This window comes from Antechinus flavipes, chromosome 5 (assembly GCF_016432865.1).
Source record: "Antechinus flavipes isolate AdamAnt ecotype Samford, QLD, Australia chromosome 5, AdamAnt_v2, whole genome shotgun sequence".
Taxonomy (NCBI): Eukaryota; Metazoa; Chordata; class Mammalia; order Dasyuromorphia; family Dasyuridae; genus Antechinus; species Antechinus flavipes.
In genome coordinates, this window is record NC_067402.1 from 247,384,587 (window position 1) to 247,402,175 (window position 17,589).

The window sequence follows — 17,589 nt, forward strand, 5'->3', positions numbered from 1 at the left end:
TGAAACTAAATCCTGCTATCTCTAGGGCAACTCCACACTGCTTTGCAATGGAATCATTGATCTAAAGCTCTAAGGGTCATTAGAAGTCACCTAGAGCAACCCTCTCCTTTTACAACTGGGGAAACTGAGGCCCCTAGAAGTTAAATGATTTGGGTATTAAGTGGCAGAACTTGGGTTCTACCTTACATTTCCAAATGTCATATATAAAAAAATCAGTGCTTTCCCCATCATATTCCATTAACAAGATCATACACGTTGCAAGTATAAGAAAGAACATTTGAACCAGTATTTTCCTGACTTCAAACCCAGCACTCTGTCCATTATCTCAAAAGCCTTATAATGGTAATGATAATAACAACACTACAATAATAATAATTATAGTGTTAATCATAGTAATAATAATAGCAATACTATAATATAATGAAGATTTGAATTAAATATGTAATAAATACAAGTATACATATGATAAATGAATAAATATGATATACTTATAATAAATATAAAAATTTAACTAAATAGAAATATTTATAAAATAAAAATATAAAGATATTTTAATGGTAATAGAGAAAGGACCTATGATTTCACTGGTATAAGTAACTCCTTCCCCAAATTACTAGGAAATACCAAAGGCAATTTGTGGTTTTGAATTTTCCAAAATACCAAAAGTTTAAGTTATTTTCCTAAGGTAATCTAGTCAGTATATGTAGGCAGGTAGGGATAGCTAGGTGATATAATACATTTGTAATGAAAGTTGTAAAGTTGTAAGCCTTAAACCAAGAGGACTTTTACAGATATATATATATATATATATATATATATATATATATATATATATATATATATATAATCTCATTTGATCCTCATTCAAACTCTGAAATAGGTTGATGTTATAGTTATTCCCATATAGATGAGGAAACTGAAGCAGACAGAGGTTAAAAGGTAAATTCAAGGTGAGAAACTGAGGTGAAATTTGAATTCAGATATTCCTGACTCCAGTCTTCTTTCTATGAATGATAAAATCAAAACAGTTCAGACAGAATGCTTTAAGGAATAAGGAGGGGATGTCTTCCAATGAGAGGGTAAATGATTTTCTCATGGTCACTGAACTCATACATGTCTGATACAGGGCTTGAACTCAGGTTATCCTGTCTCCAAAACCAATATGTTATGCATTATACCATAGTACCTCTCATAATTAGTTCTAAAAAAATTAGGGGTGAGTACAGAGTAGGTGCTTAGTAATTATTTGCTGAATTGAGACTTTCCTATGTTTTATTTTAAAGTAAAACAAAATAACCAGTGAGCAAACCCTAAATCTTAACAAAGATTGAATTCTGAGTGAACCAGAGAGATTGCAGAATAGGTCTTAATATAAAGCAAAACAAAAATCAATATATTTGCTGGATCCTCAGAATTGAGGATGCTACTCCCCTAACATGGTCACAGATTGTATGATCTTGTGCAAATCATGTTTCCTTTCTAGGAATCAGTTTCCTTCTCAGTAAATGAGAATATTCTTATACTTCCTACTTAAGTGATCTTTGTGTGACTCAAAGAAGATAATATTTTCAATACTTCACAAACATACAGAAATATATTAATGTATGCTAAATTGTCATTATTTCTCATGAACAAAAACTATCAAATTTAAACTTCTTTTTCTTTCATTACAGCACCAGCAAGACCAAAAAATAAGCCAATCCCAGTCTATGATTCCACTGGAACTGTGCTTGTTACTTCAAAAACCATTACAATCAGAATGCCAATATGTTATTATAATGATGATCATGGACCCATCAAAAATGTTCAAGTGCTGGTTTCAGAAGCAGGAGGTATCATAACCATAAATGTAACTGACAAACATGCATTATACACCATTGAGTCTGAATTGCTGAGTAAAAAACAGTTAGCACAAGAACAGACACTTCTCTAGCACAAGAATAATTCACATGTCATGCCATAGTTTGATTTTATGGGTTTTAAAAACTAACATTAAATGCTAATAGTCATCATATTCATGTCTAAAATGTTTGAGTGCTACAAAGTAAATATGGATGCCTTAGGCAAAAATGATGTTTTGAATATGTTGTTTGTCACAAGGAATTTTTCCTATTTTAGCATGATAAATCCAACATGCTTGTGATTCACCAAATTATTGTCTCTTTGAAAATTTATTTGTACACTGAGCAGAATCATCTATGCCTCTCTTTCCCTCTGAAATTAGCTCAACATGATGTAAATATCACAAAGTGGTATGATGCATATTACAAGAAAGCGAGGCCATATTTTGCAAATGAAGGTTTTCCCAATCCACCCTGCACAGATGAAAAACTACAACTTAGCAGCCATGATGATGTATATGTCATAGGTGCTGATAATACGTGTATGATACCAGGCAATGAAGACAAAATTTGCAATGGTCCCCTGAAACCAAGAAAGCAATATGTGTAAGTACAATCTATGTTCTTGGCCTTTAAGGTAGGAAATTCCTTGCATTCTTGGATGGATGTGAGACTCACTGGTGTGGGCACTGATTCAATTAGTGCAATCAATCAACATTTATTAAGCATCATATGCCACAAATTGTGCTAATCACTTAGGGCACAAAGACAGAAATCACAAAAAGCCAAAAAAAGGCAGTCCTTGCCTTTAAGGAACTTATTGGAGAAAAAGATATCTATATAAAACATATGACAAAATGTTTGCAAAGCAAATAGGTACTGGCAAAATGTAGAAGGAATCGGGAAAGTCCTTAAATAGAAGTTGTAAAAAACTTCTTTGAACGAAGCTTGGTATTCCAAGAGCAATGAAGAGAAGGGACATCACAGGAGGAACAGATCATAACATTTCTATTCCTTGTCCTATGTAATTAATACCTCTCCTTTTCCATGTATTTCCCCTTAGAGAAATCATTGAGTATATTAGAGAGCCTCTCTTTAGGTCTCTTGTGGGTATCAATGCAGCAATAACATTGTCCATCTGTTACCTACCATTGCCAATGTGTGACCATCTCACCATCTCATCCCTCTGTGTCATAATTAGTCACTGATTCCATTTCTCTTACACCATTCATAGATAACATACTACAACCTCTGTGAACTCAACATGCGGTTTATATTGCCCTTTAAGCCATTTGGGATTTTCATTCTTCACAGTTCTTGGTGTTCCATGATTCACAGCCATAGAGAATCAGCAGAAGAATATTATTGTAAAATAAGAGAAATTTTATGACTGTGAGAAGTGTGGGAACTAATGTTTTGTTAAAAAGAAACCTCTTAATTTGTATTTTGTTGTGCTTTGTATTCTATGTTCTAGGCTACCTATAGGTAAAATTGAGTTTTTTAGTATTCTTTTGACAAGTACTGTTTTCCCCCTAATTGTTGTAATCAGGGGTTCCTTGTAGCTCATTTAGAAATCATAAAGGTCCAGAGTCTAATAATATTTAGCATTTATATTGTATTTCAAGGTTTGCAAAGCATTTTACATATGCTACTACATCTGAAACTGTGAATTGGATGCCTTCATATCTTTTGCACAAATCTAGAAATGAAGGCTGAATTTAAGTGACTTCCTTGTCTTTGTATACTACTTTTCATTTACTGTATGGTTCAGAGACATTCACTTTCTTATTGTTCTTTACATACATAAATTTCATCTCTTGACCCTGAAAATATTCACTGGATGTCACTCATGCTGGTAATTTTCCCTCTTCATAGCCATTTCCTGTGACTTCTTTCAAATCTTAGCTAAATTTCCATATTCTGCAAGAATCCTTTCCTGGTTTCTCTCAATGCTGCAATGCTTTCTCTCTGAGATTATGTCCAGTTTATCCTGTATATGTATTTAGCTAAGTGATTCTGAGCAAGTCATTTACCCTCTTTGCCTCAGTTTTCTCAACTATGAAATGAGTTGGAGAAGGAAATGGCAAACTCTCCAATATCTTTGACAAGAAAATCCCAGAACATGTAACAAAGAATTAGGCATGATTGAAAATTATTGAAAAATAACAATAATAAATGAAGATCAATGGTGATGTCACAACAAAGTGGGCTAACATAACCCTCCAAATTTTTCCCCTCGCATACCTAGACAAGCCAACATCCTGACAAATTACATTTCATTTTTAATTTGAATGTCTGATTGCTAGGTTGATCACAGGGAATGCTATTTCTGGCCAAAACTAACTTACTACTAACTACTAACTAACCACTAATTACTAATACTAACACTACTTACTAAATTATAGAGGAGTTAGAGCTTACAGTGTAAGTAAAGAAAGTGCTTGCACATATCTTATATCCTATCTATGATTTGGGGAAATTTGATGTTTGGAATTGCATAAGCTAAATGTTAACATAAGGTCATTTAAAAATGAATCTGATCTGGAAAATGTCATCTGCATTCAGAGAAAGTATGTGGAGACTGAATGTGGATCAAAGCATAGTATTTTCACTTTTGCTTTTTTATATGCTTCTTCTTTCTCATAGTTTTCCCCTTTTGGTGTGATTTTTCTTGCACAATATGACATAAAAATATGTTTAAAAGGATTTTAAAAATTTATTATATATTTACATTTTATTTCCTATTATATAGTGTTATAATGTATTTTATGTTATATTATATATCTATATTTAATTTTAAAATTAATCTGATCCAATTTATTAACATTTATTAAGTAGCTATTATGTGCTAAGGTTATAGTACATATAGGATACAAATAATTCTTGTCCTCAAGGAGATGATAATCTAGTGATAGGGAGGCAAATCCAAAAAAGGAAGGGAAGATTCTAGAGGATACCCATTGCCAGTGCATTTTGTTCCATGGAATTGAAACGAGGCAGAGCAACAGATGTGTAATGGAACAAGGCAAAAATGAATCCCCAAATCTAAGTTTTGTTCTCTATAAAAGCCTTGGGAGAAGTTTGGTACTTTGCCCTCGAGCCTTCTCTTCTAGAGAAGAAAAGTGGCTGAGATTGATGGAGTCCATCAAGATTTGAGGAACAGCACAGTGGTGAAATTAGAAATGATGAGCTTATTGGGAAGGGTACCTTGTTCTATGGAGTTTAACATCAGGCAGAGCAACAAATGCAAAGTAGAGTGACTGATTTTCTAAACCAGAGGGCTTATCTTGTCCTCTGTACACATCCCAGTTTCTAATGCCATCCCTTCTCAAATTAACCTCCATCTATTCTCTATATATCTTATATGTATCTGTTTATTTACCTGTTCCCTCTATAATTAGACTATAAGTATCTTAAAGACAAGGATGTTTTTGATGTTATGGATTTTTGTTTTGTTTTTATTTTTTGTGGTTCTGTAGTAATTAGCACAATGCCTAGCACATAGTAAGCTTTAATAAGTGCTTGCCGACTGCTTTAGCTGATAATCATTAATAAACTGGCTTTTTGTTGTTGATTTTTGTGATGACCGTGTGTTTTAAAACCAGCCGGAGTCAGGAATTCAGGTTAGGGGAAAATCGTCAATCTTTATTCTTAGTGAAAGTGAAGAAGGATCGAAGGTGAAGGGGAATTGGAGGTGAAGGGGGATTGGAGGTGAAGGGCGGTTGTGATAGCAATGTGTGCAGATGCAACAAGACGCCAGCCAGCAGTCTCTCTTTCCGCTTCCCTTTCCACTCCCTTGCCTCCACACACCAAAAACGTCATTTCCTATACAACACATAAGGACTTGCACAAAGAGTGGGCGGGGGGCCATTCTTTCTCCAAGCTTATATATTAATAGAGTATGGTCCAATTACTATTTAGCCTCACGTGCTTGGGACCTCAGTGCATCAACTCAAGCCTCAGCCCATTACAAATTTCCAGTGAATTTCTCTGAGTATTAATAAACACTTCTTCAATTTCAATACTTCAGAAGCTGATTCCATTGATGTGGACAACCCATGCTCCAATGATAACCTCAACCTCTCTACACCTTAAGAAACTGTGTCTATGGGTTTCTATAGCCAAAAATAATTATTCCCTAGGGGCCATTCTCCTGAGTATGAGATTCTGGAATTTTCCTAGGCTAGTCCTTAGATGACAGACATAGATATTACCCCTGAGCCTATGCTCAAAACCTTTCCAATTTGTTAAGATCTGTCAATGTTCCTTTCTTGTTTTCTCTTGTGGCCTTGAAAATCTAGGCTCACCTCTCTAATGAAGAGGAGGAGTCTGAGTATAGTTTTAGTGTAGATTAGAAAAAAGGAGAGTTTAGATATAAGATTCAATATTTTATACATGGACAAGTTAGGAATGCAAAATGGAAAACTGGAGAAGATATCAAAATAATTCAAAAATAAGCCTAAACTATTTTGGTCTCAGTCACTCCAGTTCTTTTACTCCTTTAGATGTCACATTATAAACATATATATATCATAATATATTATATTTATAAACATATGCAAAGATGTGGCATTATATCACAATATAAAAATATGAAATGCTAAATAAATCACATAAAGGAGCCAAACATATTGAGTTTATTGTATATGACATGGCAAGAAGAAGCAATATCTTATCCCTAGTATCTTAAATCTTGGAAAGAGAGTTAGAGGTAGTTAAATACAACCAGTTTCTTTTACTGATAAAGAAATTGAGCACCACAGATGTAAGGTGATTTATTTATGGTCATAATCTAAGTGAGCTTGGGCAAGTAACTTCCCCTCTCTTGTTCTCACTTTTCTCATCTTGACCAAATGATTGCCAAAGATTCTTAATATTTTAGATCATTATCTCAATTTTCCACTTTCCTATACCATAATTGAACAAGTCATTTAAAAAAAATATATTAAACTCTCTATGTAGGATGGAGTAATAATACAATGGAAATTAAAAACTTAGCTTCAAGTTGTTTTCCCCCCTACACTGTTGTTATTGTTTGTCCTTCCTTCTTGAAGAGGACCAATGACATCATGAGGGGATATCTTGACTTTTATGTGAATTAGATATGAGTGGAGCAGAACCTCCCTCTCTCTTCCAGAGTCATTGTAGTCCAATGTCAAGACAAAGGCTAGAGTCATCTAGGAAATTATCAGTCCATCTTACTACCAATTTATTAATCTTTATTTAAACAAAAATATTGTTGAAATCAATATTAAGAAAATGATACCAAAATTATTAACATGGTCATTTTTCTATTTCATAATTATCAATAAACTTAACAATGTGAATCCATTTTTTCATTTTCAAACTGCTTATTTTGTCTACAGTATTTGAAAATAAGTCAATGTTAGGTATTTGATATATTTCCATGAGTCTCAGCATTCTTTTCTGTCATGCTTTCATTCAGATATCATTCTTTCCATTTTTATTTATAATTTCCTTCTTCAGATGATATGTCATGAGAAAGAATAGCAGAAATTCAATTGCAAACATGCAAACCAAATTCATTGATTTTATTGCATATGCCACACAAAGAGAAAACTCTGGGAACACAGTGAACCTAGAATAATAGTACAATGTAAAAGCTTTGTAGGGAATTTAGATATCTCTAAATAAAATCATTTCATTATATGGTTTGGGAAATTGTGATCCACCAAAGTTAAAAGATTTTCCTATAAGCATAAAATTATTGTTCATTTTGTCAACGTAACGAACATGAACATTTTAATATACAAAGAAGATTTTTAAAAAGAAAGAGAAAGCACATGAAATTATGAACTATTATACATTGAATTTTTGCAGTATATATTAATATTATAATAACAAAAACTGTGCCTCTTGCCTATGTCCCTTTCTGAATTTCTTTCTGCTTTTTTTTTAACTGTTTTATTGATACCTTTTCCTTTTTCTCTTCCTTTTGCTTTCTTTCTTTTCATTCTTTCTTTTCTTTTCTTTATTTCCCTCCCCCCTTCTTCTTTCTTTCCTCCTTTCCTCCTCCCCCTTTCTCTTTCTTCCTTCTTTCTTTCCTTCCTTCCTTCCTTCTTCCCTCCCTCTTTTCCTCCCTTCCTCTTTTTTCCCTCCCTCTTTCCCTTCTTTCCTTTATTTTTTATTTCTCTTCCCTTTTTCTTTTTTCTACATCCTATCCCTACCCACTTGCAACCCCCTAAAATTCCCCTTTACCTTCTCAAAAAAAAAAAAACACCCAAAAATAAAAGTCATCTCTTACAACAGATAAAACATATTGAAACAAAACATATGATTAAAACAACAAAACATTAGTCTAGTCTGAAAAGGTTTCATTCTCACAGATAAATCTCTTTTTCTCATTCTGGTATGTTTCATGCTTCACCTCTAGTTTATTACCTCTCTGACAAGAGATGCAGAGGTATGATTTAGGATCAGTCTTTTGAATTCATGATTGGTCAATGCGTTGATCAGCATTTTTAGTTCATCCCATTTTTTATCCTGTGAAATCTAGTGGTAAAGTTAGAATTAGAACAAGGTAGCCTAAATTTGTCAGTTTCACATCTTGCCCTATTTTTAGGATTTTTAGATCATGCAGAGCTCAGAAAGTTAATTATAGTATATAACATGTATGTATTTTTAAGGTACATCCTTTGTAGTTACAGAGTAGATTGAAAGTATTGGGGAGGGAGTTAGGGTGACATGGAGAAACCTAAAGTAATTAAGTTCTCTGATTTAGCAGGAAGTTTTTATTTTTTACTACATTTTAAAAATTGTTTCCCCATTATTTCTAAGGTTCAATTTCTAGATACTGATGGCACATAATTGATTTACTAATGTTTGGCTTTTAAAATATAAAGTTATAAATGTATTTGCTTGCAAATAAAATTATGGTGCTCATTTTTACAATTAAATGAATATGTGTATGTTATAATATCTCTGTGATGTGAAATGTTCATATTCAATTTTCTTTTTTTCTTATAGATTTAAGTTTAGAGCAACAAATATCATGGGACAATTTACTGACTCTGATTATTCTGACCCAGTAAAGACATTAGGTAAGAAAGTTTAAAATTCTAAACACCAAGCAAATCATTCAATTTAACTATAAAAGTTAAACATATATCCATTTACTCGAAAATCCAAAAATTAATTGTGATATATTGACTTACTACTAGTTTTAATTTATGGTACAAAATTAGAATTAGTCAACAAAATAATTCCTTCACCTCTATATTTCTACTTTAAAGAATATTAGAAATGAAAAAATAAGAAGTTACATGTGTCTCTTGAATTCTAAGTTTGTCATTTTAATTGATATTTGGTCTTAGAAAATAAAGTTAAATAATAAAATGTTAAAGAGTTAAATATGATTGAAGAGAATATTTATTAGTCAACTGATTAGTCAACTTCTGGATATTTGAAAGTCTGAAATTATTTTCACAATAAATCACCACTTACTCAGAAATGTACTGTGCTATATTTTGTTCTAATTTTACTATCCTTTGGAAAAAAATATTTTCTCACACCTCATGGAGATTTCAAACTTCCATTTTTAGCAGCCCTAATGATAAAATTCATTAAGGCATCTGTAAATGTTTTACAAAAAGGGCATATACATTTAAATTATTTTCCAAAACTTGGTAAGATGTAATATGATCTAATCTAATGAAAACTGAGGTGGTCTCATAGCCCAGATTTGTGTCTGAAATGTTCTGGCGTGTGACTCAGTCACTCACTGTCACTCAGTCACAGTGACACAAATCACTCAATCCATTCAATTCCCTACTAAAACTAAAATCTACATTGCAGAAACATGCCTCAGTACAGAAAATTTCCTCACCCAGGAGCTCTACATATCAAAGAAACCATACATCCAGTCCCTATCTTTTTGTTTCTTTTTTTTCCCCTAATGAATTTGTTTATTTTAATACACATTACTTTGTGAATCATGTTGGAAGAGAAAAATTATAGCAAAAGGGAAAAATCATGGAACACATTTTTAAAAAGCAGAAAAAAGAAGTGAACATAGCATGTGTTGTTTTACATTCAATCTCCTTGGTTCTTTTTCTGAATGGAGAATGGTATTTTCTGTCCTAAGGCTATTTAGATTGCATTGAGTCATGGAACCACTGAAAAGAACCAAGTTTTTCATAGTTGATCATTGCATATCCTTGCTGTTGTTGTTTACAATCTTTTCCTCGTTCTGCTTTTTTCATTCAGGATCAGTTCATGTAAACCTTTCCAGGCCTTTCTAAAATCAACTTGTTCATGATTTTTTATAGAACAATAATATTCCATTATTTTCATATACCCATAACTTATTCTGCCATTCCCTAATTGATGGACATCTACTCATTTTTCAATTCTTTGTTACCATAAAAAGAGTTGCTACAAAATTTTTGCACATGTAGGTCCATTTCCCTCCTTTAAGATTTCTTTGGGATACAGATTAGTAATGGCACTGCTGGGTCAAAGAGTATTCACAGTTTTATAGCTCTTTGGGCATAATTCCAGATTGCTCTCCAGAATGGTTGGATTATTTCACTATTCCACCAACCTTTGGTGACCCAAAAAGTGACCCAGTTTTCCCACATTATCCTTCAACATTTATCATTATCTTTTCCTCTCATTTTAGCCATTCTGAGAGGTATGATGTGATATTTCAGGATTGTTTTAATTTGCATTTCTCTCATCAATAGTGATTTAGAGCATTTTATCATATAACTACAGATAACTTGAATTTCATCATTTGAAAATTGTCTGTTCATAATCTTTGACCATTTATCAATTGGGGAATGATTTGTATTCTTATAAATTTGATAGAGTTCTTTATATGTTTTAGAAATGAGATTTTTAACAGAAACACTGGAAAGATTTTTTTTTTCAGCTTTCTATTTCCCTTTTAATCTTGTTTTTGTTGGGTTTAATGTAATCAAAGTTGTCCATTTTGCCTTTCATAATGTAATCTAGTTCTTCTTTGGTCATAAGTTTCTCCTTTCTCCAAAGATCTGATAGGTAAATTATCCCTTGCTCTTCTAATTTGTTTATGGTATCATCCTTTATGCTCAAATCATGTGCCCATTGTGACCTTATTTTGACATGGGGTATGAGATGTAGATCTATGCTGAGTTTCTGACACATTATTTTTCAGTTTTCCCAGCAATTTTTGTCAAATAGTGAGTTTTTATTCCAGAAGCTGGAGTGTACCGGGTTCACCAAATATCAGATTACTATAGACCTTGATTATTGTGTCATGCATATCTAATCTATTCCACTGATCCATTACTCTATTTCTTATGTAGTACAAAATGGTTTTGATGACTACTGCTTTATAATATAATTTTAGGTTTGGCATTGAACATCATCCTTTGTATCTTTTTTCATTAATTCCCTTGATATTCTTGACCATTTGTTCTTCCAGATGAATTTTGTTATTATTTTTTTATTTCTATAAAATATTTTTGGCAGTTTGATTGGTATGACATTAAACAAGTGGAACAATTTAGGCAGAATTATCATTTTTATTATATTAGCTTGACCCAGCCATGAACAACTGATAATTTTCCAATTGTTTAGATTCTGACTTTATTTGTGTGAGAAATGTTTTGTAATTGTGTTCATATAGTTCTTGGGTTTGTCTTGGCAGGTAGACCCACAGATATTTTATTATGTCTACATTAATAAATAGTAATTTTTTAAATGGAATTTCTCTTTCTACTTCTTGTTGATGAGTTTTGTCAGTAATATAGAAATACTGATGGTTTGTGTGGATTTATTTTATATCTTGCAACTTTGCTAAAGCTGTGAATTGTTTCCAGTAGGTTTTTGATTGATTTTCTAGGATCCTCTATGTATATCATCATATCATCTGCAAAGAATGATAGTTTTATTTCCTCATTGACTATTCTAATTCCTTTACTTTTTTTTTCTTTTCTTCTTGCTAATGCCAACATTTCTAGTACAATGTTGAATAATAGGGATGATAATGGTCATCCTTGTTTCACCCTTGATATTATTGGTAATACATCTAGCTTCTCTCCATTACAAATAATGGTCGCTATAGGTTTTAGACAGACACTGATTATTATTTTAAAGAAAAATCCCTTTATCCCTATATTCACTAGTGTTTTAAATGGGAATGGATACTGTACTTTAAAAGCTTTTTCTGCATCTTTTGAGATTATCATATAATTTCTGTTGGTTTTATAATTGATATGGTTGATTATAATAATAATTTCATGATATTGAACCAGCCTTACATTCCTGGTATAAATCCCATTTGGTCATAGTGTATTATCTTGCTGAGAAGTTGCTATAATTCCTTTACTGATATTTTATTAAAATGTTTGCATCAATATTCATTAAGGAAATTGGTCTGTAATTTTCTTTCTCTGTTTTGGCCCATCCTGACTTAGGTATTAGAACCATATTTGTGTCATAGAAGGAATTTGGAAGTACTCTTTCTTTACCTACTTTTGCAAATAATTTACATAGTATTGGACTTAATTGTTCTTTAAATGTTTGGTAGTATTCACTTGTGAATCCATCTGGCCTTGGTTTTCCTTAGGGAATTCATTAATGGTTTGTTCAATTTCTTTTTTCTAAAATGGGACAATTTAAGTAATTTATTTCCTTTTCTGTTAATTTGGCAATATGAATTGCACAGATTTTTTAAGTCATTTTTAAACCCATATTTACTCATTTTAGTTATATTGTCAGACTTTGCAGTTGGACAAAATAGCTCCTAATTATTGCTTTAATTTCCTTCATTGGTGATAAGTTCACCCTTTTTATTTTTGATGCTGGTGATTTGTTTTTTTCCCTTTCTTTTTACTAATCAAATTAACCAAAAGTTGTTTTTTTTTTTTTAAATTTTGTTATTTTTTCAGTTCTTATTTATTTTGTGGTTAAATTTCTCTGACTCTGAGAGGGGAAGGTTGAAGTCCCCCACTAATATAGTTTTGTTGTCTATTTCTTTCTGTAACTGGCTTAATATATTCTCTAGAAATTTGTGTGTTCTACCATTTGATTCATATGTTTATGGTATCCTTTATCAAAATGTACTTTCCTTCCTTGTCTCTTTTAATTAGATCTATTATTACTTTTGCTTTGTCTGAGATCAGACTTTTCCACCCCGTTTTGTTTTTTAACATAAGCTGAAGCATAGTAAATTCTGTTCTGTGAATCTCTGTGTCAAATGTATTTCTTGTAAACAACATATTGTAGGATTCTGTTTTTAATCTACTCTGCTATTCACTTCTGTTTTGGGGAGAATTCATCCCATGTATATATGCTTTTGTTCTTTTTCCACTCTGTCCTTAATTTTTTTTTTAACCCAACTATTGCCTTATCTCCTAACACCCCTTCCCCCCTTCTCTTACCCTTTACCCTAGTGTTTCTGTCCTCCTTTCAATCCTGCCACTCCCTTTTCTTTCTTCTTTCTTCTCCTCCTTATTTATAGGGTTAGATAAATTTCTATATCCAACTGAATTATTTATTCCCTCTTAAAACCAAAACTAATGTGATTAAGCTTCAGACAATGCTCATCCCCCTCCCTTCCCCTCAATTATAATATGTCTTTTGCACCTCTTCCTGTGAACTAATTTTCTCATTATACCTCCCTCCCTTTCTTCTTTTTCAAGTACAGATCTTTTCCCATTCCTTCATGTCTTTTTCTTTGATGTCATCACATAAGAATCCATTCAGAACTACATCTTCAGTCAATGTGATGATGTCCCACCTCTGCCCCAGTGACAGATATAGTTTTCAAGAGTTATAGATATTGTTTTCCCAATCTTAGTGTTGACGTTGGGAAGGGCCCCAAAACTTTGGGGTCACAGACTTATGTCACAATTTGCAGGCTCAAACCCATTTCCTAGTCAAGGGACACAGTTTATTGTTATTGTAGCCATTATAAGTGGATTGAATTCCAAAAGAAATTAGTAAAGTCCTAAGAGAAAGGAGACCTATTTATCCAGCTTTCTATCATTGACATGCTAATTCTATGACTCAGAGGAGTGGTCTCAGGAATTTGGTTATCACTGACCAGATTATGAGTAACCAGATCATCAATCAGCAATGAATGACAAAATTTGATTATCACTAACAAGGCCTGATCAGGCCAAAGTTTTTAAGACCCAGAAAGCTAAACTAGTCTCTTGCCCCAGACTTAACCCTACCTAAAGCCTTTTACACTATACATTGATGGAAGGCGGGGCCAGGCTTTGAGGGTCTCTTGCCTTAGAGCCACAGTTCTTCTAATAGAGGAAACCTCTAAATCCTCCCTAGAACAACTGGAGGTTCTAACTCTCACCCCCCCCCCACACACACACACCCCAGATTCAGAGCATTTTTGCCCTCACAGAGTTTTATAATTGGGAAAAGAAATGATAGTGAACATCTATACTGTCTCCAAATATACTTTTCACATTTTGCACATTCATAGACATATATGGAAAGAAAGGGAACTTTGTATGCAAAAAATTCTATTAAAAATGCAAAGAAAACATACTTGCAGATTCAGTTGCCTGTGCTGCTACCTGTTTGCCCTTGAGCATAGCATCTTTACTTCCCCAGCTCCCCAAATCCTAACTCTTTCCTAACTCCCAGGAACAAACTTTTGCTAAAGAAACGGGGCACAATCTTTCTCCTTCTTGGGTGATTTCAAACACCCTCAGGCCAGCTTCTAATCCCACAGACCAGCCAGTGGGAACTTCTTTTGGCCTGCCTAGCTCTTTGTGAGTGACTAGCCCACCCTTCACTTCTCAAATAATTCAAAAGGTGGCTGAGGCACTTAAAATTAACTTTCTTTCTTTCTCGTTATTTTCCACTTTTTGCAGGTGTACCTTTAATAACACACCAAGAATGAGAGCTTTGTCCTTAATATTTTCTCTCCATCTCTCTTGGTGTCACTCTGTGGGCTCCTACTAAGTAGGGAGACAACTTCTGAGTCTTTAGTCAGGGTAGGGAATTCCTTGGGCAGTAGGGGCATTCAAGATTGTTGGGTTGCCATCAGTATCCTCAGGACAGACCACATATGTGACCTGGCATTATTCGCAAAGGCCCCATTTCCAAATGTCACTACCACCACCCTGAATGCCATCACATTTGTTCTAGCTACCTCTCCCAGGGGAATAACTTTAATCTGACTATCCCCTGTTTTCTTTCCAGAAAGGATATTTAACCACATAATAATTGTAGGATATCCATTCCAAAATTATTCTGGAAAATTTGCTCATAATACTTCTATACCACTTTCCTTAAAGCATCTTCATAACCTCCTGAGAACTAACATTCTGACTGATATAGTGTCATGTAATTAAAATCATTCTTGGGGACAACTATCTAGAAGCTGTTTTAAAACTTGACTTCATGTACCATCTGTGCACCTAAGGGATATATTTTTCTTTGTAAAATACATATATGTATGTATGTGTGTGTGTATATATCCCTATTTACCTTTCTATGCTTCTTTTGAGTTCTTTAATGTTTGTAGATTAAATTTTCTGTTTTGTAATTTTATTTTCAATACAAATGATTGAAAGTCTCTTACTTCATTGAAGTTCTATCACCTGCCCTGAAAAATGATGCTGAATCTTGCTGGGTAGTTAATTCTTGGTTGTAATCGCAGGTCATTTGCCTTCTGGAATATGGTATTCTAGGCATTCTAGTTCTTTATTCTAGAAACTGCCAGATCCTGGGTAATCCTGACTGTTGCTCCTTGATACTTGATTTTTTTTTCTTTGGTCTGGTAGCTTGATGTTGGAATCTTTACAAACTGCTAACTCATTAGAGTTGATAGATTATTGATCTGATCTTACAAGAAGATGTTTTGGGCCAGAACCTGAAACAAGGTACTAAGTAGAACGAATTGATACAATGCTTGTGTTCACACCTTTACTCATTGGAGTTCACACTTTGGGAGATTTCAGGGTTTAGTATGAGATAGCCGAATTCACACATCCCTTGAAGCTCTTAGGGCCAGAGATCACTATGGGAGAAAACCCATAATCCTGCTCTTTGATATATAAGAAGAAAGCAGAGGCCCAGTGAAGGGAGTTCAGCTGAATTACATTGAAGAGGAGCACTCTGGGCCAGACACAGAGCACTCTGGGAGAGCCAGAAGCCCTCTCTTGGAGGCAAGAAAGATTCATTACAACTTTTACCTTGGTGCTGGCTGGAGGGAGAGGCAGAAGCAAAGGACAAAGCTGCAAGAGCTCTTCAGAGGCAAGACAGATTCAACTTGGTGCTGGCTGGAGGCTGAAGGAAGCAGAGGCAGAAGCAAAGGACAAAGCTGCAAGAGCTCTTAGAACCAAGGAGAGAGAGAGGCCTCTAAGAAAAGCTAACCAGGCTATATTGGAGACAATAAAAGATCTGAACTTTTATCACCTGGCTGCCTTTCGGGTGATTATTACTCTTAACTGATACTAAGACTGAAAACCTCCCTGAGAAAGCTGCTTTCTCCCAGAGAGGACCACCATTATATTATATATTAAAGAAGAAAATCACCACAGCTTGAAGTATTTTTACCTTAAGATTTTAGTTCTGGAGTTTTGCAACAATGTTCCTTGGGGTTTTACTTATGAGATCTCTTTCCAAAATTGATTCATGGACTCTTTCAATGAGTATTTCCCACTCTGTTTCTAGAATATTTCCTTAATGATCTCTTGAGATCATGCAGAATCTTTTTTGGTCATGACCTTCAGGTAGACCAATAATTTTTAAATTGTCTCTTCTGGGTCTATTTTCTAGGTCAGCTGTTTTTCCAATGAGGTTTTTAAAATTTTCTTGATTTTTGCTATCTCACAGAGTCATTAACTTCCATTTGGCTTGCTCTAGTTTTTTCTTTTTCTTTTTTTTTTTTTTTTGATGCTTAACAAATATTTTTTTTATTCTTTTTTATTATTATAGCTTTTTATTTACAAGATATATACATGGGTAATTTTTCAGCATTGACAATTACAAAATCTTTTGTTCTAATTTTTCCCCTCCCCCACCCCCTCCAGATGGCAGGTAGACCAATACACGTTAAATATGTTAAAGTATATGTTAAATACAATACATGTATACATATCCAGATAGTTATTTTGCTGCATAAGAAGAACTAGACTTTGAAATAATGTATAATTAACCAGTGAAGGAAATCAAAAATGCAGGCAAACAAAAATAGAGGGATTGGAAATGCTATGTAATGGCTCACATTCATTTCCCAGAGTCCTTTCACTGGGTGTAGCTGGTTCTATCCATTATTGAACAAATGGAACTGATTTGGCTCATCTCATTGTTGAAGAGAGCCAAATCCATCAGAATTGATTATCATATAGTATTGTTGTTGAAATATATAATGATCTCCTGGTCCTGCTCATTTCACTCATCATCAATTCATGTAAGTCTCTCCACACCTTTCTGAAATCATCCTGCTGGTCATTTCTTGCAGAACAACAATATTCCATAACATTCATATACCACAATTTATTTTTCCATTCTCCAATTGATGGACATCCACTCAGTTTTCAGTTTCTGGTCACTACAAAGAGGGTTGCCACAAACATTCTTGCACATATAGGTCTCTTTCCCTTCTTTAAGATCTCTTTGGGATATAAGCCCAGTAATAATACTTTTGGATCAAAGAGTATGCACAGTTTGATAACTTTTTTTTTTAACACAATTCCAAATCGCTCTCCAGAAGAACTGGATTGTATTCACAATTCTACCAACAATGTATCAGTGTCCCTGTTTTCCC

At 33.6% G+C, this 17,589-nt stretch overlaps 1 protein-coding gene across 1 annotated transcript in view; it reads left to right on the forward strand.

Annotated features, from left to right (window-relative positions):
• PTPRQ (protein tyrosine phosphatase receptor type Q) overlaps positions 1–17,589 on the forward strand; it is a 285,135-nt gene that overhangs the window by 195,253 nt on the left and 72,293 nt on the right. The window contains exons 40-42 of the mRNA XM_051962483.1: positions 1,674–1,832; positions 2,225–2,447; positions 8,829–8,902. Of these exons, the coding sequence (XP_051818443.1) occupies positions 1,674–1,832; positions 2,225–2,447; positions 8,829–8,902 (456 nt within the window). The remainder of the gene's footprint in view (positions 1–1,673; positions 1,833–2,224; positions 2,448–8,828; positions 8,903–17,589) is intronic.